Raw genomic sequence first — 23,468 nt, 5'->3', positions numbered from 1 at the left:
GATTCCAATTTGTCAGATGCATATGGAAGCTTTGTTGAAGCCTCATCCCTCCAAACACCACATTGTCAGGAAATCTTTTAGCATGAACCCAATTTTATAAGGTAGCTTCAAAATTACATAATTTACTCAAATTCAATTGCAATTTCATATTGTGCTAAGCTGAATTAGGTGATTCCTGACCAAAGCAGGCTACAGCAAAGACCTGCAACAAGGCAGAAGATGTTATCTGTGATATGTAACCTCATTAGGGGCTTTTTTTTAAGTTTTTATTAAAATATCTCAAAGAACTCAAGGGTCATTAATACTGTATCTGATCCATTTTTACATGTCAAAATGCTCAGGAAGAAATGGCAACTAAGGTCCACTGATTTCCCCCTCACAGTGCTTTCCTACCAGTTTCTTTCTCTCCATTGTGTGTCACTACTACTCCAGGCTGGACGACTACCATCCTTATCTCTGTCCTCACTCTTGCCCCTTCCAGCCCATTCTCCATATGGTAGCCAGGATGACAGTTCGTTTTTTTAAAAATTTTAGTTTAAATTTATTTATTTATTCTAATTTGTTATACATGACAGCAGAATGCATTTCAATTCATAGTACACATATAGAGCACAACTTTTCATGTCTCTGGTTGTTCACATAGTAGTCACACCATTTGTGTCTTTATAACATGTATTTGGGATAATAATGTCCATCTCATTCCACTATCTTTCCTACCCCTATGCCCCCTCTCTTCCCCTCTGGGTGACAGTTCAGAATGGAAAACTATACCATGTCTCTGCTCTCCCTAAACCTTCCAGTGGCCATGGTTCCCAGCTCATGATGGCAGATTTACTTTGACTGTATATGTTTGTCAAAATTCACAGAGTTGTATGCTTAGAGTAAATTTCATAATTCGTAAATTTAACCTCAGTAAACTCAGATTTTAAACACGATAGGCATTGCTCTCAAGATAAAAGTCAAACCTTTCTCAGGGTAACTATTATGTAATGGCAAAATGTTTATTCCCAGCCTAGATTCCAAGCCCAGGCTCACAACAACACTTATTAAATGACTACACTTGACCATGCCACCTAAACTCCCTATACCCATCCTCCTTACTTGTAAATATGAGATGATGATAGTTAGTACCTATCCCACAGAGCCTTCATGAAGCTTAAATTAGTTAATACCATAAAAGCCCTTAGAGTCCGGTGTTTAATAAGTGCTTGTTAATCATGGAGTTTTACTAATGAGCCTCATAATACTCTTCATGACCAGTCCCTGTGCTAGTCTGCTGGTTTGTATTAGCTCTGCCCTAACAAAGTCCTTCACACTGGGTGGCTTAACTGATGGAAGGGTTTTGTCTCATGGTCTGAAGGCTAAGAGTCTGAGATCAAGACATTGTGAAGATTGGTTCCTTCCGAGGCCCATGAAGAAGGGTCTAATCTGCCACATGGATCTTTCTCCTGGATTCTGTGGCTTGTTGATTGTCTTTGGTGTCCTAGACTTGTAGAGACATCATTCCAATCTCTGCCTTCATCTTCACGTGGTGTCCTCCCTGTCTGTTATCTGTCTCCAAATGTTTCCCCTTTGGTAAGGACATAATCATAAATCAAGTCAAATTGATTTAGAGGACCACCCTATACTTATGACCTCATCTTATCTAAGTACATCTACAATATGTCACTTCCCAAAATGGTCACCTTCTGAGATACTGGTGGTTAGGACTTAACTTACAAATTTTGGGGTGGAAGACAAAACTCAGCCTGTAACAGACCTGGACATTTCTCTAACATCTCTGCTCATAATATTTCTTCCAGCATCCCCTGTGCCCACGAACTTGTTTAATGATCCCCCATATTTGTCTCTCAGGCTTCAGTTAGAATTTACTTTCTTGAGAGAGTCCTCCCTAACATTTTGCCATCTCATCATTTTACATTAGGGCTCCTTCTCCTGTCCCCTCAGTGTCCCATGTACTTATATCTCTCACATTTACCACTTGGCACTATATCTGCCTGTATGTGATCTTTCTCCCTGCAAGACTTCAAATTCATTGTAGTCAAGGCTGCTTACTATTATGTTCCAGAACCTATGAACCTAGGTTAAGATCTGTTGAATGAATAAATGCTAATGTCTTCTGGATACTACCTATTTTATGGACCTATGGATAAGGAGAAAGCTGCAAAAATTAAAAAGAAAAGCTTTCAACTAATATATCAGTTGAAGTTCAGTTTGAAGATGAGAAAGCATACCAAGTATTTTTTATTTTTTATTTGTTATATATATATATATATATATATATATATATATATATGATAGTAGAGGCTATTTTGACATATTGTACATGCATGGAATAAAATTTATTTTATTCGAATTAGGATACCAGTCGTGTAGTTGTACATGATATAGAGCTACACTGATTGTGTATTCAGATATGAACACAAAAAAAAGTTATGTCCAATTCATTTTATCCTCTTTCCTATTCCCATCCCCCTCCCATTCCTTCATTCCCTTTGTCTAATCCAGTGAATTTCTATTCTCTCCTCCTTCCCCCTTATTTTGTGTTAACATCAACATATCATAGAGAACATTTAGCCTTTGTTTTTTGTGGATTGACTTATTTTACTTAGAATAATAGTTTCCATTTCCATCCATTTACCAGCAAATGCTATAATTTCATTTTTTTCTTTATGGCTGACTAATATTTCATTGTATATATATATATATATATATACACTCCCCATTTTCTTTATTCATTCATCTGTTGAAGGACACCTAGGTTGGTTCCCAGCTTCACACTAAGTATTTTAAATAAAGCATATTTAATTCAGGGAATTAAGAAAGAGTTGTTGGAAGCTTATTCAAACAAAATGAAAATGCTTGGAAAATCCAGATATGAATAACTATAGGAAATAGCTACCGCCCATAGGAATGAGAGAAAGAAAAGTTACAGAAAGTAGGAAGTCAGAGGAGGGACCCACACCTGGCTGATGCTTAGATCTCAGACCAAAAGGGGAGACCACACAGTTAGAGCTTGATCTTCTGAGCCAGGGGACAACCAGAGCTTATCCAGGGGTGCTGAAAGGAGTTGGAGGAGATACTCTCTGCTTCCATAAGGTAATATCAAGATTCCTAGTAAGAAACTCCAGGAAAGGTAGCCAGCAACTTTCCAGCATCAACATCACAGACAAGGGGGCAGGAAGGTTGCATAGGAGCTGAAGAGGGAGTCGGTACAGAGCAGGCACAAGAAAAGAACATGACATGACACGGAGGCATAAAGAAGTCCCAGAGTTAGGAAAGAGTCCTGATGATGGATTTCTATCCCTGGCTGTGCCACAGGTCCTCTTCTGAGATTCAGATTCCGCATCCACTACAGAAAGAACTAGATGAGGGCCTTGCCCAGTAGGCACTGGGATTTGACAGGAGAAGCACCAGGGAGTTGCAGTCACTCTAGAGGACCCTATCTCTGGCTTTAGCCATCAAGCGAATGCAGCATTTCCTGTTTCTGGTTCTGTGGCTACTGTTTACATGCTCCAATAAAGGCAGAGGAAGGAAGCCAGGACTGTATTTCTCCAAAGGAGCGACTCTCTTGGCCAAACTGATTTCAAAATGAGCCATTCGGGGGACTGTTTCACTGTGAACTCTGAGCAGTAAATGGACAAATAACCCAAATGGCATTGAGAAAGAGGAGCAAGTTGAAGAGCATGAGAAGAGAATGCGATTCCAACATTCAGGGCCTGAACTTGCTGTGCACCTGATTCACACTAGAAATACCTTCTCCAGCCCTCTCTTCCTGGCACTGCCTCTCTGCCTCCCCTGGCCCTTGGGGACTTTCATCAAGACATGGGAGGTGAGGTTCAAGTCTCAGTGCCTCCACGTACCAGGTGGGAGTCCTGAAGCATGGTGTTTCATTTTGCCTTCTGTTAGCTCCATATCTTTGCCTGAGATCCCACCTGCCTCTCATGAAGTTCAAATGAGCTAATAAATGCAGAAGTTCTCTCTTGATCTGGGTTTCATTTACAAAAGTATAGTCATTTTACAAGTTTGCTTAAACATTAAAATACATTTACAAAAATACTTGAAATTTTCACTTATATGTATCTGTTATACTACAATAAAGCAATTACAGAAAAAGATAAAAGTGCGATTTAAATTTGTTTTAACTGACACAAATGGTAATATCATGTGATAAGAGGCAACCTACTTAGATAACAGAGCCAATGATAGCAATAAGTAAAGGGGAAATTCCATGTTTTATATACACAGCTAAAATTCTGTTGGTGTATCCCCTACTTAAATTGTAGCTTTGTAAAAGGAAAAGTATGTATATATTGCAGAATTTTTTTAAATATAGGAAAACACAAAGAAGACAATTAAAAATAATCATAATTTTAGCCTTCGCACACAAAATAAAAGTGATCTGTGAATTTTAAGTGCTAATCAAGTATGAGAGACTAACTGATAAAAAACTTATTTCTCTATTTTCTTTCCTCTCCTATTTTTTTTTTTTGATACCAGGGATTTAACTCAGGGGCACTCAACCACTGAGCCACATCCCCAGCCCTATTTTGTTGTATTTTATTTAGAAACAGGGTCTCACTGAATTGCTTAGTACCTTGCCATTGGTGAAGCTGGCTTTGAACTCGAGATCCTCCTGCCTCAGCCTCCTGAACCACTGAGATTATAGGCGTGTGCCACCACACCCAGTTCCTTCTCCTTTTTGACATGCTCAGAAGCTGAGAATTCTTATAGGTCACATAGGGATAGCAACACAAGGGCCTATAGCAGGCAGGAGGTTTGCACAAATAGAACACTCCGATGAATCATAAGCAAGTGCAAACTTAATAGCAGCTGACCACTTAGCCTGAAAGTCTAAGGACTTTAGGGAGTGGTGGAGACTGCAGCAAATTGGAGACCATGTGCCCTAAAACATCAGGCCCTACTCAGCTCTAAATCATTATTTTCCTATTCCCTGTGTGGCAGGTCTCTGATATTTTTAAAAGAAGCTAGGCATCACACAATTTCACATGAAAGCCCCCATTTTTTTAAATGTTAGAGCCTAATTCATTTTTTAAAATCTGCAGGCCAAACTAAAGACATCTGTAGGCCAGATGTGGCCTATGGATGCCAGTTTGTAACCACTGCTATAGGCAAAAGGGTTGGGAGGAGAGTTTGTTGAGGATCTCAGTCGGGGAAGTAGCAGGAGCAGATCTGCAGTTCAGGAACTCTCTGAGGCAGCTGGGGCAGAGGAGGGCTGGAGTGGGGAGAGGCTGGACGTGGTGGAAAGAGTGAATTCGGAGTGGGCAAGGATGACAAGGAGTAGAACAGAGGGACAGTGGTGAGAAGAGGAAATGTGGTGTTGGAAAGTTGATGCAAGAGGGGTGTCCATGTTGCAGATTTGCCTGGAGCCCTGGGGACCCACTGTGCAAGTTTGAGGAAGGAAGTGCCTTGTTTGACAACAGACAATGGTAGAGGAGGAACTGGTGGGTATTGGAGATGCCTCCTCCCCAAATAGCAAAAAGACTAAACAGGCCACTGACTGTGGGGCTTGAAGGTGGCTGCGAGGGAAGGGAATGTGGGCAGGGTCAATGGAAGGGAAGAGAACAAATATGAAACCAAGACCTACACCTCGGTGGGACTGGTGATGCGTCATCTGAAGAAGAAAAGCCACAAGGAAAATGGAAGCCTACTTGCTGGCAATAATTATTTATTGAGCATCAATATTTCAGGAGTTCAGCTGGTGCTAAACTTGGGGGATAGGGGTGATAAGCAAACGCAAATGAAATCTATGTTGCCTGTGCCCTGAAGAAGATTTTTGGAAAAGATAGGAGTGGAATAATCTCACAAATGAAAGCAAAGGTGCAAAGCTGAGATTAGTGTTGGGAAGGAGAGGAGCTCAGTGCTCTAAGAGTCCCAGAGGTGGAGACCCAGACTTCCAGAGAAATGAGTACACTTAGAAGTAAGAGAAACGGGGAAAGGAAAAGATTTTAGGCATAGAGGAAAATATGTGCAAAAACCTGCCTGACTCATGGGAAGGACTGAGACCACTGGCACTGGAGCACACATGGAGGGACAAGCAAGATTATTTTCAAAGACCCTGGGTTCCCTGAGGGGAGGAGGGACGAGCTCCATTCCATTCCCGTCTCTGCAAAGGCATCCATTAGAGGTGCTGCAGATACACTTTCTCTAAGAGACGTGCAGTGGAGTTGTTTGGGATTTGTCTTTAGCTCGTTAAAATAAAGAGCCTCATCTATTCAGTTTCACTGTGTGCCAGGACCCAGTTCTAAGTAGTTGTCTCAGGAATCCACACAGTAGTCTCGGGAAGTTAAGTGTCTCCCTTACCTATTGCTCTGTGACAAATAAATCCCAAACTTAAAAAAAATATATTATTTTATTATTCTCTCTCTTGGTTTGGGAAGAAGGTTTAGCTGGATGATTCTTGCTTGGGGCCTCTTATGTGTTTACAGCCAGATGGTGGCCTGGGAATGAAACCATCTGAAGTCTGGGGTTGGAATAGGCAGGGAGATTTCTCTGCAGGAGTGTGCTCCACCACGTGGCTCATCTGGGGTTTGTTCAGTGGAAATATCTGGATAGTATTCTCCCATAGTGAAGGTCCTTACATAGCTCAGGGGAGACCGGCAGCTGTTGCCAGTCCTCTAAGGGACTAGCCCCAGAACTGGAAGTCCATTGTATTCATTGGTCAGAGCAGTTGTAAGTCAGACCAGATTCAATGAGATGGAATATTACACTCCACCTCTTGTTAAGACAGGTGCATACAGGAAGGAAGCACCTTAGAGGAAAGCCATCGTGGTGATTAGTTACCTTCCCCAATTTACAAAGGAAGGGATCAAGGTTAAAAGACAAAACTTGCCTCAGATCACAGTCACAGCCATAGGCAGGACTGGAATGCAAACCCAGGTCTATGTAACTACAAAACAACTTGTGTTTAACCACTGTGACATTCCTTTTGTGAGGTAGGATGAAGCAGTGGGAAAAGTGCTAGGCTGAAAGTCCTGTCTACTGAGCTCAGCATAGCATCTGACTTGCTATGTGACATTGATAAGCCCCTTCTGACCTTGGGCCTCAGGCTCCCCACTGTGCAGGCAGGACCAGGCCCCTTGATCTTGCATGCCAGCTAGGCTCTGGGATTCTAGAGTCCTGAGGGTCTATGCTGCACCTCTGGGCTCCTTGGTCACTCACTGACTGGCTGCTTCACCTACTTAGTACATCAGCATGTCCACCCCCTGCAAGGGGCAGGAGCCTCTGCTTTGCCTCTTGCCAGTTCATCTTAGCAATCTGCCACTTTGCTCCCCTGGCTACTCTGTTTACCTGACCTCTCATCCACTTTCCAGTAAGCAGCAAACAGTGCACTTACATCTCCCCATCAAAAGGCTTCCTTGAGCAGCTGGTTCCTTCTTGACTCTGAACTTCATGATGGCTGAGATGAACATCTTTTGATGTGAGACAGGGCACATCAGGCTCTGTTGCACTTTGCAAATAATTGGAAGCTCAGAAGAGTTCATTGAATAAGTGAACAAACATTCATGTAAGTGATTCCATGCTTTTGTTTTGTGCAAACTGCCCAACTGTATTCTAGACTACAAACGGTTGAGGACAGAAATGTCTGACATGTTCATCATTGTGTCAACAGTGCCTTAAAAAGCAACTGACCTAGAGTAAGTAATCAAACCATTATATGTTTTGGTTGCATCTGCAAAATTTGTCTAAGTCCTGCCATTAATTTTTTCCAACTTCCATTTTGTTTCAATTCACCCATGAAAACATTTGAGCACAATTTTGCTCTTTTGTCTATTCTGTTTAGTTCTTGGTTTTATTTTCTTTATTGGTTTTAATCCTGATTTTCCACCCCTAGGAAGATTCTAATTTACATTAAGCCAACAAAATTTAAACTTGCATTTAGGCCTTTTCCTCTTCTTTTCCGGCTAAAATTAAATGAATGGAAAAAAAAAAACATAAAAAGAGATTGAGGTTCTAAAGCCCTGAGTTCTAGACACAGTCTTCCCAAATTCCTTCTTCTGAGATGTTTTGCATTTGTCCTAAGACAGAGTTGGAATAGCAGTGGATAATTTATTTTTTTTAATAATGGAAGATATACACAAATACAGTTCTAAGCAGACACAGCTGGAAGTGGGGCAGTGCTGGTTGGGGTGCAGACACCAGGCCTCTCATTGCCACCCTTGCGGTCTGTGGCCTCCTCTGAGACCCCTTTGCTGAAGTGGAGCTCTGCTGAGCAAGGTGATCCTTCAGGGCACTCCAACTCTGAGATAGAATGATTTATAGCCCTGTTAATCCACTGGACTGTCAAAAAGGACCGCATCAGCAGACACATGCTGAGATAAAGCACTTCCACACACACACGAGATGGAACAGTGGCTCCAGAAGCTGTTTAGCAAGCTCAGTCTTTTCTCTCATAGCTTCCTCATTTGTTCAAGTTTTTGCCCTCTTTATTTTCATTTCCTGGTTTCTTCTCACATCCTTCCTCTTCCCTCCCCAAAAAGGGTTACCAAAAATTCTAACCGTTTCCATTTTTACCTTTTTTTTGCTCTTGTTGGTGGTGCACTCCCTCCACACCCTCATCCTGGTCTGTGCAGATACAGATTTATTGCTGAGTTTATTAACTTTGGCTTAAATCACATCTCGATTTCTCCACAAAAGGGGGGGCAAAGGGGAAATGAAAAGACTTTTGTGGCCATGAGAGTATATTCTAGAATTTCGTAGAGTATTATGTTTTGATTTGTTTTTTACTCAATTGAGCTTTTTAATAAGACTCAGTAAAAATTCAAACAGAATAGATGAGAACCACAATATATAACTAAAAGAATACTTCTCAGCTTGCCTCACCCATCCCAGCTCCCAGTCTCTATCCCCTTCTATTTGACATATGCTATTAACTACTTCTGAGCATCTTTTACATTGTTTATGAAAAAAAAACATATTATTTATTCAAAAAGTTTTATATTATACAAAGTTTTGTTTAAAAATTTCACTTAATATCCTGCAGATCTTAATGAAACAGCACATGTCTATCTCAATCTTTTTGAACAATAAAGTTGCACTGTACATTTATACTAATTTATCAAATTAATGCACACATCTCCCTATGGGTACACATTGAAATTGGGTAGATGCCATACAAAAATGTTGTTTTACGCAAATGGAAATGTGCTGCTTATATTTTTGCAGTTACCTATTTTACTTTAGGACATGTTTTTGGTTATTGCTTCATATCAGCTAATACAGAGCTACCTTTCTTATTTAATAAAGGACTTTATTTTTTTAGAGAAGTTTCAAGTTCACAAATGAGTGGAAGGTACAGAGTGCTTGGTGCTTGCTCTGTAGCTACTGCCCTCACACATGCATGGCCTTTCCCACTGTCGACATCCCCCACCAGAGAAGGATATTTGGTACAATGGATGAACCTATATTGACACACCATAATCACCAATGTCTATCATTTACTTTATCTTTTACTATCTTTCTTGGTGTTGTATATTCTAAGGGTTTTGATAAATGTATAATGACATGAATCTACCATTATGGTATCCTACAGAATAGTTTCACTTCCCCCCTGTGCTCCTTCCTATCCATCCCACCCTGTCCCCAACCCATGACAACACTTGATCTGTAGAGTGTCTCCATGGTTTTAACTTTTCCAGAATGTCATATAGCATGCACTCTTTTCAGATTAGCTTCTTTTACTTTAGTAATATGCATTGAAGTTTCCTCCATGTTTTTCTATCACTGAATAGAAGACTTCCATTCCCTGGCCATACCACTGTTTATCCATTCACCTACTGGAGGCCACCTTGGGCAATTATGAAGTAAAACATCCTTGTTTTCACAATTGTTCATCATGTGTTAATACATTAATCTATTCTGCCATTCTCCATTGATAAACATTTAGGATATTTCTTGGGGTAGTGTCATTATGTCAATACTGTCAACGAACGTCCTTTACACATACCTTTTATTTATCTGTGCACATAGATCTGCAAGAGTAGGTCTTGGTAATGGAATTGCTGAGTCAAAAGATATGTGCATTCTACATTTTTGTGTAACAATAACTAATGGAGTGTTGGTGTCTGATTCTGATCCTGAGTTTGTGTTAGGCATTAAACTTTTCCAATGTGGTAGATATACAAAGATTTTCTTGTTGTTTCTGGATTTTGCACGTTGATCCACTCACTTCTCTTCATCCCTCATTGCCCAGATGACCACTCCATATGCTACCACAGCTTGCCATGCCTCCCTCTCCCAGGTCAACCTGAATGCTACCTTACCTGAGATCTGTCCTAGATTTTCGTGCCACAATAGTCATAGTCCCCTAGAGGAATGCGGCCCCTTTTCTGGCTGTCAGCCCCAAAGCTGCACACACATTTGTTCATTTGATTCTCACCACCATTCTGAGAGCAGGTAGGAAAAGAGCAGAACTCTGCTTTACAAATGAGGAAACAGAACTGGCACAAGCACAGACCCACGGGAGCAGTGCCATATTGCTCTCCTTGCCAAATTCGCGTCTCTCCTCGTCTGCTCCTTTGGCACAGGGCTCCTGAGCACATCTCTGTGAAATAGCCTCGTTTATCTCCCAGCCGGCTCTTTTCCAGATTGCAGCTTTCCCTGGCCTGCTCCACCTGCTTCTGCGGTCTCTCTGAAGCCTCAACCCATCATCTCAGACATCCAGTGGCTTTCAAAATTTACAATCCACCTACCCCTAAATGTTCCCTCCTCCCACACCCAGTGTCTGAGCTCTCCTGCAATATTCACAGTTTCTCAGGCAGAGTTGAAAGTCTCCCACTTTTACACATCTGCACGTGCTATTGTCCTGGACATTTCCTCCTTTCAAGCCTGACTACCAAAGTTCTGTGCAGCCTTCGGGCCCAGTTCAATGGCCACCAACTGAATGAAAAAACTTATAATGTATTCTTATCTTTCCTGATACAACAAAGAAAACTATCCCTCTGAGTGCAGATCCCTTTTTTATACCTTTTATAGCCTTTCTCTCACACAGTCCATCAAATCATAATTATGTGTCTTACTGATGCTATGTTACCATACATTAGAACTTGCAAGTAGTCGCTTAGCAGAGCCCAAGCTTGCATGCTTTTTTTTTTTTTTAACAAAATAAAACTGGAGTCATTTTTCTCCTGGATGACAAAGTGAGAGCAACTTCCCGAGTCAGCGCATATAGGTCTGCCTACTCCATCCTTTTTAGTAGTTATACATCACAATACCATATATGGGTTTCTTCTAATCTGTTTAGTCATTTCCCTTTCTGAAATTTAGTTTTTAAAAATCTTTCTTTATTACAAGCAACCTTCCATCAAAACTTCACATATATACCTGATACTTAAGGAACAAATTTCTAGTCATGGAATTTCCAAGTGAAAGAACATTTTATATGCTAATGAATTCTGCTAAATCACTCTCCAAACAGCCATGACAATTTATTTTCTTTTTTAAAATCCCATTATTATCTTGGCTAGTGATCCCTTGTTACCTGGTGCTTACCTACTCTTCATGGAAAACTTCCTCATGCCTCCTCCCCAGAGTCTATTTGGGGAGATGGGTACCGAATGGGTCCTTGATCACTGATAAAATCACGTCTATAGACCCAAAACAGTAGTTACTGTTATACATGGAAGTCAAGTTTCGGTACTTGTGTGTGCACTATTTAAAGGTAATGATCTTATCTCCTTATTCATTTTCTTATATCCCTTAGCCTCTCACACAGTGATTTAAGAATATCTTAAAGAATGTGTGTGTACATGCACAAAATATCCCCTTCCGCGATCATGTGTACTACTTGCCTTTTTTATTCTGCATTGGGGTGTTGGAGATACAAACAGGTAAAGAGGTATCAGCAGCCAGTGGGGGGATAATAACACAGGTGAGCGTACTGTGGGGTGAGCATTCAGAAGAGTCATCTAACTAGCCTTGCAATTACTAAGTCTTCCTGGAGAAAGCTGTGTGTGTGTGTGTGTGTGTGTGTGTGTGCGTGTTATGGGTTAGAAACCAGTGAAGGAGGTGAAGAGAGTGGCAAAGCAGGTAGACGGGGGAGAGGACTGTGAGTGAGTAGAGGAGGTGGCATGGCAGAGCCCACAGCCTCAAAGCGGGTGACTACCAAGCTCCAACATCCTCTCTCTCTTTTTAGAAATCATGACCAGGATGCTGGTCCTCGAATCTTGGTCATTTGGAATGTTTCCCATCAGTGATTGTAAACTGCTGCCTCTTTGCTCCAGTAATCTGGTAAAACTCAAAGGTGAGACCCTGACAACCAGAGAACTTCCTTCTCGGCAGGCTGAACCTTTAGCCCTCTTACAGAGCCTGGGCTGCTACCTCTGAGTCCTGAGTTAGTGGATTAGAGCAAGGCTTGTGTGCAGAGGAGGTCAGAACCCCTTCCCTCTTCTTACCATAAAATCTGGGGCAGGCTGCTTCATTTCTCTAAACTTCTCATTTGTAAAATGGGAATAACTACTATCTCATAAGGTTGTACAGAAATGAATGTAGAATATAAGATGAGAAATGAGAATGATGTGCACATTAAGCCCAGTGCCTGATATGTAATATACAGAATAAACAAAAACTACACCTTTTATCTTTCGCATTCCTTAACAACTGTCAATTAAATACAAGGTTCTGATATTAAGGACTTGATTTCACCTTACCATTTTACACATGAGGAAACTACAGCCCAGAGAGGGATAGTCACCAGTAGGAGGGAGGCCAGGACATGTTCCACTGCCTCATCCCCATTATGGCAGTGATTAGACTTAGCTATGCATCCCGACCACCTCTCCTTGACCCACAGACATCTTTCCCTCTTGATCCTCAGCAAAAGGCCCTGCTTTGGAAAGTGGCCATCCCATTTTCTTTTCCTGAGGGTCTTTTCTTCCTCAGACTTTTCCTATCATCTATTTTATCTCCAGTGGTTTCCCATCAACCCTGCTTCCTCCCTCCTCTTCTCCACCAGATACTGCTTGATCCTCACAACTATTTCACTTCTTTCTTCCAGGTCCCACAAGATACTGCGCTTCCTTGCCTTGTGCCTCAGTGTGGGATAGTTTGCAATTAGGGGTTCTTCAGTCCAAGAAATTTCATGTATAGCTTTCCTTATGGGATGCTTCCTGATTGTCATAGCTATAGACCTTTCCACAGCTCCTCTGGATTTAATATCAATAGTTAACTTAGCACTATGTTGAGGACCAATCATGACCACGTTACAGATATTAACTCATTTGATCCTCATAGCAACCTCATGAAATTTTGAGATATTATCAACAGCTCCAATTTACAGATAAGGAAAGTGAGATGCAGGAAGATTAAGTAACTTGATCACGGTTTTACAGCTAACAATTGGAGGAAGCAGTTGGCTCCAGAGTTGTTCCAAAGCTGCTCCTAGACTCAGGCTCTGCCTGGGTCTTTGCCTTTGCTTCATCCCTTCCCCGGGCTGCTTCTTCCACTCTCTGCCTGGCTTCTCTAGGAATCCCTTCCTTTCCCAATCATTTGCACACAACTCCTCACCCCAGACACAGTTTCCAGTGAATCCAATGCAAGACATCCCCTCAAATCTAGCCCCAAACTTAACACCATTAGTAGTTGGATGTTCACAAAAAATGGTTTCCCTATTGGATTAATTTGTTTTCTTAAATGATTGTCCTTAGAAAAATTCACATAGTTTCCGGAAATGGAAGCTGCCCTAGACAACCCAAGATGATGATGACCATGATGACAATGACCACGATGACAATGATGATGATAAACACCTCTTCTGGAAACATTGTGCTAAGCTCCTAAATGCATGACTTGGTTTGACTACCCAGCAACTTCTGAGAATACTGATATTCTCTATTCAGGGAATGCCTCCATCATAATGGCCACCACCAACAGCCACAGCACTCTAAATCTATTTATCTTCTAATCATTATGATATTTTTAACTTCCATTTTGATGACCAACAGAAACCTCAAATTTGATACAGTCATATCTGAATTCATCACCTCTTCTTGCCCTACGGCCACAGTCAGACCACTGTGCTTCTCCGACCCTGTTTGGTAATGGCCCCACCCCTTTGGCTCATTTCCTCCCCCCACCAGCCCTTGCAAGTTATGCCAATCTGTTCCCTTATCACATCTCTGGGTTCTCTCCCTTCCTTTCCAAACCTAGTGTTTTCTACATTCTTTCTATTCCCTCAACAATTATTTAAGACTTTGTCCTCATCTTGCATATGAACATTCTGAGACCCAGAATGCTAAAGCATATTGCTTGAAACACACAATACTTCGAAGGCAGAGCTAGGATTGGCACCCAGATCCATCTGTCTCCAAGCCCTTGCCCTTTCTATCATGGCACTGGGTTCCATTCACAGGAAAGTGTCTCACTAGCAAAATTCTGGGGCTGAGATACCTTTAGGTTTCTTAATAAGAAGAAATTATTATAAATAACTCAGTATAGCATACTAAGTAATACTCACTATCCAGAAGTTATTTCCTTTTCAATTTCTTTCAGTGTTTTTAACATAGGTGGAGAAAGTCCCATTTGGTACTAGAATATCATGAATATCTCTATAGCACTTGCTAATCTTCCCTTTCAATAAAAAGAGGGCATGCCTCAGGCACAGAACGTTGGCAGGCAACAAAATCAAACTAAAATGTACTAACGTTGTTTTGTTTTCATGGTTACTTTCTATTTATGGCAAATGACACTTGTTTTCCCCGGTGTGGTAATGGCAGTGATATAAATTTTTTCTTTAAAAATAAATGTTTGGAGTTTTAAAAGTGAGTCAGTAATCTAGTAAATCATAGTACACCTGTTACTTAGAATAGCAGAAATAGTGATGGTAAAATGTGAAGAGCAGAACATGACAGTGGGAGGGGCGGGGGTGACCAATAAACACGTCATTTTGTAGGATACAAAGTTATGCCTGCCAACTCCACAGTGGCTCTTCAGAGTCAGGAACTCCTCTCCTCAATAACCCTCAAGGCACTTCCTCCCACTACAGCCTTGTTCACTTTAGAATGGAAGGCCCTTGGATGCCACCAAGCCAAGCTCTCATTCATAGATGAAGACTGAGGCTCAGAAAGAAGGAGACTTATTAAGATTCCCCGGGACATGATAGCTGTATAGGGCCTAGAACCTAGGTCTCCTGGTCCCCCATCCATGCGCTGTCAAACTGCTTCCATGGCTCACAGACATCCCAACACACACTCTTCATTCCCCTACCTGAAGGAGACTCCTAGCAATCTCTCTCCTACTCAGCAAGAGAACTGAACCCTGTGCCCTGGGGCATCCATTACATTGTATTTAATGGTTTAATTTCTCTCTTATGTCCCTAGGAGGGCAATAGTTTTGTACCACCCTTGGGAGAGTTGGGAAGAATAGTCACTCAAATAATTTTCTGTAAGGTTCAGTTCTCTTGCAAAATCCCAGCTGAGAAAAGCTGCCAGGGTTTAGCCCCTTTGAATGATTAATTCTCTTCAGGCCAAGGAGTTCTTTATATGGCCAAGTGAAGTTCCCTGGCTTTAATTTAATGTCATCTCCCTTTGTTCAGTGCCCCTTCCATGTGGAGGATTTATTAGCATGTCTCTCATAAAACTCTAGCATAGCAGGAAATTAAATTCATCTGGTATAATCAGCTACTCAGAAAGCTTTGGTGGTTGCTTTGCTTTACTTTATGGTTGCCAAGGTGATTGCAAAGTGATTGTTTGATAACTTGTTCTAGGATCTTTCCAGGTATTGATGTTAAGTTTAGACATCAACAAACCAAGCCATGAGGCCATGAGGCAGAGCCAGACTCCTGATTCCTACCACCTTGCACCGGACACTTCTTGTTTCTCTACCTCAGGTTCCTCTTTTGCAAACTTGTGTGTGGGGGGGGGTGATACACTGAAGAAAGGGTTCATTAAACTCTTTCCCATTCTAATTGCCTCTCACTCTAAATTCTAAAGAGGTCAGAGAAAAGAATCTTGGTGAGAAGATAACATCTTGAAACTCCTACCAGTTTTGAGAGAGCAAGGGTGTGGGGTGTGGGGTAGAGAGAGAGAGAAATACCACAGCTTTCTTTTTATTCATTTGTCAAGGCTGGTGGGCAAAGTCTTGAATAGAAGACATAGAATAGAGATGAATAGAAGAGATCTTCTGTGATGGTAAAGGGGCTCTAGACTAGGGAATACTAAACCTGAAGAGGAGAGGGCTCAGGAGAGTTTCCCAAAAGCTGAAAGACAGGCTTAGAAGAAAGAGGGAAGACTTGTTTTCAGTGACCTCAAAGAGGCAGACTTAAGATCCTTGGGCAGAAGTTGTAATATAGATTTTTAGTTCAAAATCTGGACCTACCAAAGGGGCTGTTGAGTTTGCAGTCACTAGAGATGGTTCTCTAAGAATTCAGGGATGCACTATATAGAGAGCTGCCTAGAGATTGTGAGATGCTTCATCCCCAAACCCCTGTCACTCCATCTAGATGTAACTCAATGTTAATGGTTATTTTCAGAATCATTCTTCTTTCTGAGGAATAAAGTTTTGTTCTTTTTCTCAATTGCTTTTCATAGCAATTTAAATTAAAATAAATTACTCATTATCCATGTTCAAACAGTCCTTTCACAATGAAATGGTGCAAAAAGTGCATTCTTTATGTACATTTTAATTCAATTATAATGATAACATCTATCTCTTTTCTAAGGCAGCATGCTAAACAATTTACATGTATTAATCTCATTTACATTTAATGAGATAATGCTTTACAGAGATATTATTAAAGACATATGTTTAAAACCAAAGGAATCTGTAGATGTTACTCTACTTAAGGATCATAAAGATGGAGAGACTCTTGCATAAGCCAAGACCCAAGATAAGATTCACGTAAGCCATCCGTCCAGTTATAAGTGTACGGGCATTCTCTGACACCACTGAACTTTACTCCTGTTCAAACAATCATTAGGGAAATTAAACTGTGGTTTTTATTCCTGTTTGGTGGCAGAAAGTGACAGATAAGTGTCTTAAGGGATTGACACAGTATGCAATTAGATACTATCAATCACCATAAAACAGCCTGCTTTTTCTTACATCAGATGAAGGTGCATTTTGTCTACCAAGAGCTTTCTAGTTCAGCTGAAGCATTAACTCTCTAAGGCCACAAGTTCAGTAGGCAGTTCTGGTCAAACTATTCCACTGGGAAATGAAATAACATATGTCAGGCAGTGAAAACATGTGAGGCCATGAGGCAGAGCCGGACTCCTGATTTTCCTACCACCTTGGACCAGACACTTCTTATTTCTCTACCTCAGGTTCCTCTTTTGCAAACTTGGGTGGGGGGATACACTGAAGAAAGGGTTCATTAAACTCTTTCCCATTCTAATTGCCTCTTATTCTGAATTCTAAAGAGGTCAGAGAAAAGAATCTTGGTGAGAAGACAACATCTTGAAACTCCTACCAGTTTTGAGATGTAGGAGAGAGAGCAAGGGTGTGGGGTGAGGGGTGGGGAGAGAGAGAAATACCACAGCTTTCCTTTTGTCCATTTGTCAAGGCTGCTGGGCAAAGTCTTGAGACTTCCTAGTTGACATAAGCAGTTTCCCCTTCTTGATTTAGTGCCTGTGGGTTTATAGAAGGGTGTTTCCCCAAACATTCAGTTAAATTTTTTAGTGACTTATGTGTGCATCTAAATAAATGATCGATTAATGTTTGTCTTAAAAGGGTTTTCTTAGTTCTTTTTTGTTGTTTTTTTGGGAAAGATTAAACAATATGCTTATTTATTCCATAGTTTCACAAACAGGAAGGGGGTTTTAAATGGTTTAGTTCCACAATTCAGTGTAGATGTATATTTAAAGAAACATTGCATAACATGCACCACCTCTTCCTAAAAATGCATCATACCAGAGCCAATTTTGGAAAACACAAATATGGGGTGGGTATATTTTGAAAATTATGGGAACATAATAGATCCTTAATTGATATCTGTGGCTTTTATGGGAAATATTTGTTTTTATGAGGCATCTGTCTTGCAAAAAGACAATTTCTGCTATTGACTGAAGTTCATGGAGACATAGATTGAGTTTTGTTTCTGAGCTTTACTTCCAAAGTGAACATTCCACTTAATTCCTGAAGTATTTTATTGTTCTTATAAAGAAGAGTAACAGTATATTCTAAGTGACTACTAAGTAATTTATGTAAACTTCACCAATAATCCATATTTGGGTGACAAGAGCACTTTCATGTTCATTATAGCACTTGATTCTCACTCACCCCAATGAAAGTGACTTTATCCCCCACCTTTTAGAGATGAAAGAAATTAGACTCCCTCCGTGCAATTTTCCCAAGGCAAGTGAACAGCAAAGTTCCCTGACAGATGATTCTGGAATCTGGGTATTTAATTCCAGCCATAGTGCTTCTCTCCTCTGCTCTTTATGCATGCCATAATGCAGTACATTGAAAAGATTTTAAAATGGGCCCTAGTGTTAGGCAGATTTGGGTTCGAATCCAGCTTCTATCACTGCCTGACCATTGCCCCAGGGCAAGCTGTTTGCTTCTTTGAGCTCCATTTGTGAATTAAGCTAAAAATAGCCCCCCATGGGACTGTGGGAAGGATTAAATGCAATAATGCACAAAAAGCACATAGTGGAATGTTTCATAAATGTTACCCATTGTTATGTTGTTATGTAACCTGCAAAGTATGTTTGGTTACACTACATGAATACTTTCAGTTTTTCAAAAACACCACTAATACATGAGAAATCAAACCCTGAAAATTAAATTTTTTCAACAGTAAAGTCATATGCCAGATGCAAAGGATAATATTTAATGGACAAAGACCTCAGTTTTAAGGCTTGATCCAACTTTGTTAGTGGAGAATTCTTTTGCTTTCTGTAGTTTCAAAATGTTCTTCATGCCAATACACTTTTAATCATATGAATTGCATGAAATTGCCATTTTTATAATTTAAATAGGGAAAATGGTGGCTATTTCATATGGCACAGCCCAACAAATGAACAAATTATCCACCAGATGAAGGGTGTTTTTTTTTTTTTTTATGTTTTAGTTACAATGGAGTTAACTGAAGAAATTAAGTTTGAAAGGAAATGTACATTGTTTTCATTTTCAACACATCTCCAGAGGAACAGATAGCAAGGGAGTTAAAAACAAGAATTAAAAACAAAATCTCTTGTCCATATATATATATATATATATATATATATATATATATATATACATACACACACAACTCAGCTCCTAACAAAACCTAAAGGGTAAAATTATGTGCTCAATGCCTGCAAATTCCCAAGGAGGGCACCAAAAACTCCTGACAGCACGCGTGCTTGAGGAAAACGACAGTTGTTTAAGTCACCTCCTGAGATCTTGCCAAACGCGTTTGAAAGGGAATATACTGGATGTCAGGGGATGGGGGGCGGGGGAAGAGACGGAACAGAAAGTGTCATTTGTGAATGCTGCAGATGAGGGCAGATGTGAGTACCTGGAAGGGGATATCCATGGCTGAGTCCGCTTGCCTGCCTCCAAGCGAGCCTTCCTGTGTGTTTATTTCTTTGTGTGTGTGTTCATGCCTTTGAGCTTTTGGATGCTTCTGTGTTTGTTTACGGATACCTCTCTGGGTTGGACAGCAGTGACTTTGTGCCTGTAAGTTGCTGCGTGAGCGCGCTCAATGTGCATGTTGGTGCGCTGGGCGGGTGTGTCTCAATGTCTGTGGCTGTGGTTCGGTATAAGTCTGAGCTTGTCTGTCAGGGTGCATTTGTGCCAGTATGTGTGTGTCTTGGTGGGCATTCTCTCAATTCCGAAAGTGGTGGAGTATTCGGATGCTGCTCTCTGCGCTGAGACCTCTACTACCCAAGGCAGACAAGTAGCAGCCACAGAAGAGCCCAAAGCTCCTGAGTTGACTGGTAAGCACAACCTCTCCAGCTTTATCCTTCTGGGGCCAGCTAGGGTAGCCTGGAGGGAGTGGTGGCCCGCCCGCCCTGGAGCAGCTGGGCCCCGCCCGCCCTGGCCAGCTCCAGGATCCGGCGGGCGAGGGGAGGGGAGGAAAGGCTAGCGGTGCCTCGCCCCTTTGGGACTGCAGGCGCGCGATTGGCCAAAAGTTGCCGCACGTCACGGGGAAGGCAGTTCCCCTAAAGTCCAGTGCACATAACGGGCAGAGCGCACTCCGAAGCGACTTCTCCAGAGCGCGGGCTGCAGTGACCGGCTGCGCGAGGTCAGAGCACCCCACAAGCTGAGTGGGCAGGACGCGCCCCCACCGCACCCACCCTACGGCTGCTGAATGAGGCTTCCAGGGGTCCACTCGCTGCCTGCAGCGCCCCGCCGGAGGTGCGCCCGTTGAGGCGCGGCCAGTGAGCAGGCAGCCTGTGCGCTCACCTGCCAGCCTGCGCGCCATGGGGCAACCCGGGAACGGCAGCGACTTCTTGCTCGCATCCAATGGAAGCCATGCGCCGGACCACAATGTCACGCAGGAACGGGACGAGGCGTGGGTGGTGGGCATGGCCATCGTCATGTCGCTCATCGTCCTAGCCATCGTGTTTGGCAACGTGCTGGTCATCACAGCCATTGCCAAGTTCGAGCGACTGCAGACGGTCACCAACTACTTCATCACCTCACTGGCCTGCGCTGACCTCGTCATGGGCCTAGCGGTGGTACCATTTGGGGCCAGCCACATCCTCATGAAAATGTGGACTTTTGGCAACTTCTGGTGTGAGTTTTGGACTTCTATTGATGTGTTGTGCGTCACCGCCAGCATTGAGACCCTGTGTGTGATAGCAGTGGATCGCTACTTTGCCATCACATCTCCCTTCAAGTACCAGAGCCTGCTGACCAAGAATAAGGCCCGGGTGGTCATTTTGATGGTATGGATTGTGTCGGGCCTTACCTCCTTCTTGCCCATCCAAATGCACTGGTACCGGGCCACCCATCAGGAAGCCATCAAATGCTATGGCAATGAGACCTGCTGTGACTTCTTCACGAACCAAGCCTATGCCATTGCTTCCTCCATAGTGTCTTTCTACTTGCCCCTGGTGGTCATGGTCTTTGTCTATTCCAGGGTCTTCCAGGTGGCCAAAAGGCAGCTCCAGAAAATTGACAAATCTGAGGGGCGATTTCACGCCCAAAATCTCAGCCAGATGGAGCAGGATGGGCGTGGTGGGCATGGTCTTCGAAGGTCCTCCAAGTTCTGCTTGAAGGAGCACAAAGCTCTTAAGACCTTGGGCATCATCATGGGCACTTTTACCCTCTGCTGGCTGCCCTTCTTCATTGTGAACATTGTGCATGTGATCAAGGACAACCTCATCCCTAAGGAAGTTTACATCCTCCTAAACTGGGTGGGCTATGTCAATTCAGCTTTCAATCCTCTTATCTACTGCCGGAGCCCAGATTTCAGGATTGCCTTCCAGGAGCTTCTGTGCCTACGCAGGTCTTCCCTAAAGGCCTATGGGAATGGCTACTCCAGCAATGGCAAATCAGAGTACACAGAGGAGCAGAGTGGATATCACCTGGGGCAGGAGAAAGAAAGCAAACTGCTGTGTGAGGAGCCCCCAGGCACGGAAGACTTTGTAAACTGTCAAGGTACTGTGCCTATCGATAGCATTGATTCACAAGGGAGGAATTGTAGTACAAATGACTCACTGCTGTAATGCAGTTTGTTTTTCTTTTTTACTTTTTAAGACCCCCCCCAACAGAACACTAAGCAGACTATTTAACTTGAGTGTAATAAATTTAGAAAAAAAATTGTATAGAGATTTGCAGGAGGAGATATCCTTCTGCCTTTTTTTTTATTTTTTTAAGCTGTAAAAAAGAGAAGATGTATTTGAGTGAATATTTGTTTCTTGTACAGTTCAGTTCCTCTTTGTGTGGAACTTACAAGTTTATGTCTGAAGGGTGTTAGTCCTAGGACCCGGGTCTGTATGTTTTGATGACTTTTCCATGTATCTACCTCATTGGTCAAGTATTAGGGTTATTATATTGCTGCTGGTAATTTGTATCTGAAGGAAGATTTTCCTTCCTGCACCCTTGGACTTGAGAATCCTGAATATCTCGGACCTTTCAGCTGTGAACATGGACTCTCCCTCGCTCCTCTTATTTGCTCAAATGGAGTGTTGTAGGCAGGGATTTGAGGGACAGCTTTGTTTTCCTGAGCAAAGTCTAAAGTTTACAGTAAATAAATTGTTTGACCATGACTTCATTGCACCTGTTTCTCCAAAACCCCTTGACTGGAGTGTCCTTGCCTCTCCCACTGGAAACCACAGGTAACTATTTGTAATAACTGCCTAGTGGCTTAATGTGGAAGGATACAAGAATGACATGCACTGGCTGCTTAACCCTTTCATGTACCTATGAATCTGTGGCTACAAACATGTGTTTCTCCTAAACTCTCCTTGTGATCCAGATCAGTCCTGCCTGTTCTCAGCATAGCTCAGCTCTTCCTACAGTTGTTATTCTGTGTTGTTACCTCAGAAACACTGACTCATAGAAACAGAGTTATGGGCATATGTTTTATCCCTCCCCATGCCCCCGCCACCCACCTCCAGGTCTGCTTGTTTAATAACTGCGTATATTTATATCTTTGCTATGTCTTATAGTGGAGCCCTTTGTACTACATCAGGGCTTGGCATTTTCAGGATAAGGAAGATGTTCTTGTGCAAATGCCACTCAGCCGTAGCCTTGTAATTCCAAGGGACTATCAGAGGGCATTGGTTAGAGGGAGCAAAACTGGAAAGCACCTAACTGATGAATACCTCATAACCCAGAAACCAGATTTGAATCCTCCTTCTCCCATCCCTTTTCTCCTTTTCCATTAATTTCCCACACTTCAGTATAAACAAGGTTTCTTGTCTTCAGTACTGTTAACATTTTGGACCACGTTAACTCTTGGTCGTGGGAGAGCAATCCCATGCATTGGTGGGTGTTTAGCAGTTCCCCGCCTCTACCCATTACATGCCAATAGCAGCCCCCAGGTTAGGACAACCAAAAATGTCTGCAGACATTACCAAATACCCCCAGGACAGAGAGCCACTGATATAAACTTTGATCATCACAACTCATCTTCCGATTCCACCTAATGGAAGCACTGTATTGGGCAGAGCCTCAGTTCCCCCAGTTGGTGACAGACCCCAGACCGGCACTCCTGCTCTCCACCAGGCTGCTTTCTCACTTGCTTTGCTGCTGCCCAGATAGCAGCCGTGAGGCACTTAGAAGGTTTAGGTCTGCACACGAGAGTCGTTCGGGAGGATTTATCAGTGGAGGCGAGGCCTGTGGGCCCTAACTGCCTGTTTGTAGAGAGATTATAATACTGTTAAGAGGCAAGGAAGGGAAATCACAAAAGTAAACACATTTCTTTTCGCAGCCTCTTTCTATTTTTGCCTGTGTGTCAGAGCCAGAGCTTGGCCCAGGTTTCATGGAGTGGATCGTCCTGCTTGGCAACGCCAAGCTGGGAAGGATCAGCCCACAGGGTTCATTGCCATTTCACTTGTTCACGAAGCTGACTC

At 42.3% G+C, this 23,468-nt stretch overlaps 1 protein-coding gene across 1 annotated transcript; it reads left to right on the top strand.

Moving 5' to 3' along the window:
* Positions 1 to 19,460: 19,460 nt before the first annotated feature.
* Positions 19,461 to 22,160, top strand: Adrb2 (adrenoceptor beta 2). The gene is made up of 2 exons (XM_046460425.2): positions 19,461 to 19,880; positions 20,057 to 22,160. Exon 2 carries the CDS (start codon positions 20,367 to 20,369, stop codon positions 21,615 to 21,617), a length of 1,251 nt encoding a protein of 416 aa, XP_046316381.1. The 5' UTR covers positions 19,461 to 19,880; positions 20,057 to 20,366; the 3' UTR covers positions 21,618 to 22,160.
* The last annotated feature ends 1,308 nt before the right edge of the window (positions 22,161 to 23,468 follow it).

Source organism: Marmota monax, unplaced genomic scaffold (genome assembly GCF_021218885.2).
Source record: "Marmota monax isolate L192 unplaced genomic scaffold, Marmota_monax_Labrador192_F-V1.1 WCK01_AAM20220418_F8-fsc00006, whole genome shotgun sequence".
In the NCBI taxonomy this organism is placed as follows: domain Eukaryota; kingdom Metazoa; phylum Chordata; class Mammalia; order Rodentia; family Sciuridae; genus Marmota; species Marmota monax.
The sequence above is the reverse complement of the archived record's forward strand: the minus strand, read 5'-3'. Positions and strand labels throughout refer to the sequence as shown.

What these genes read in the sequence shown, in the direction of transcription:
- Adrb2 (XM_046460425.2), top strand. Translation starts at nt 20,367, where the DNA reads ATGGGGCAACCCGGGAACGGCAGCGACTTCTTGCTCGCATCCAATGGA.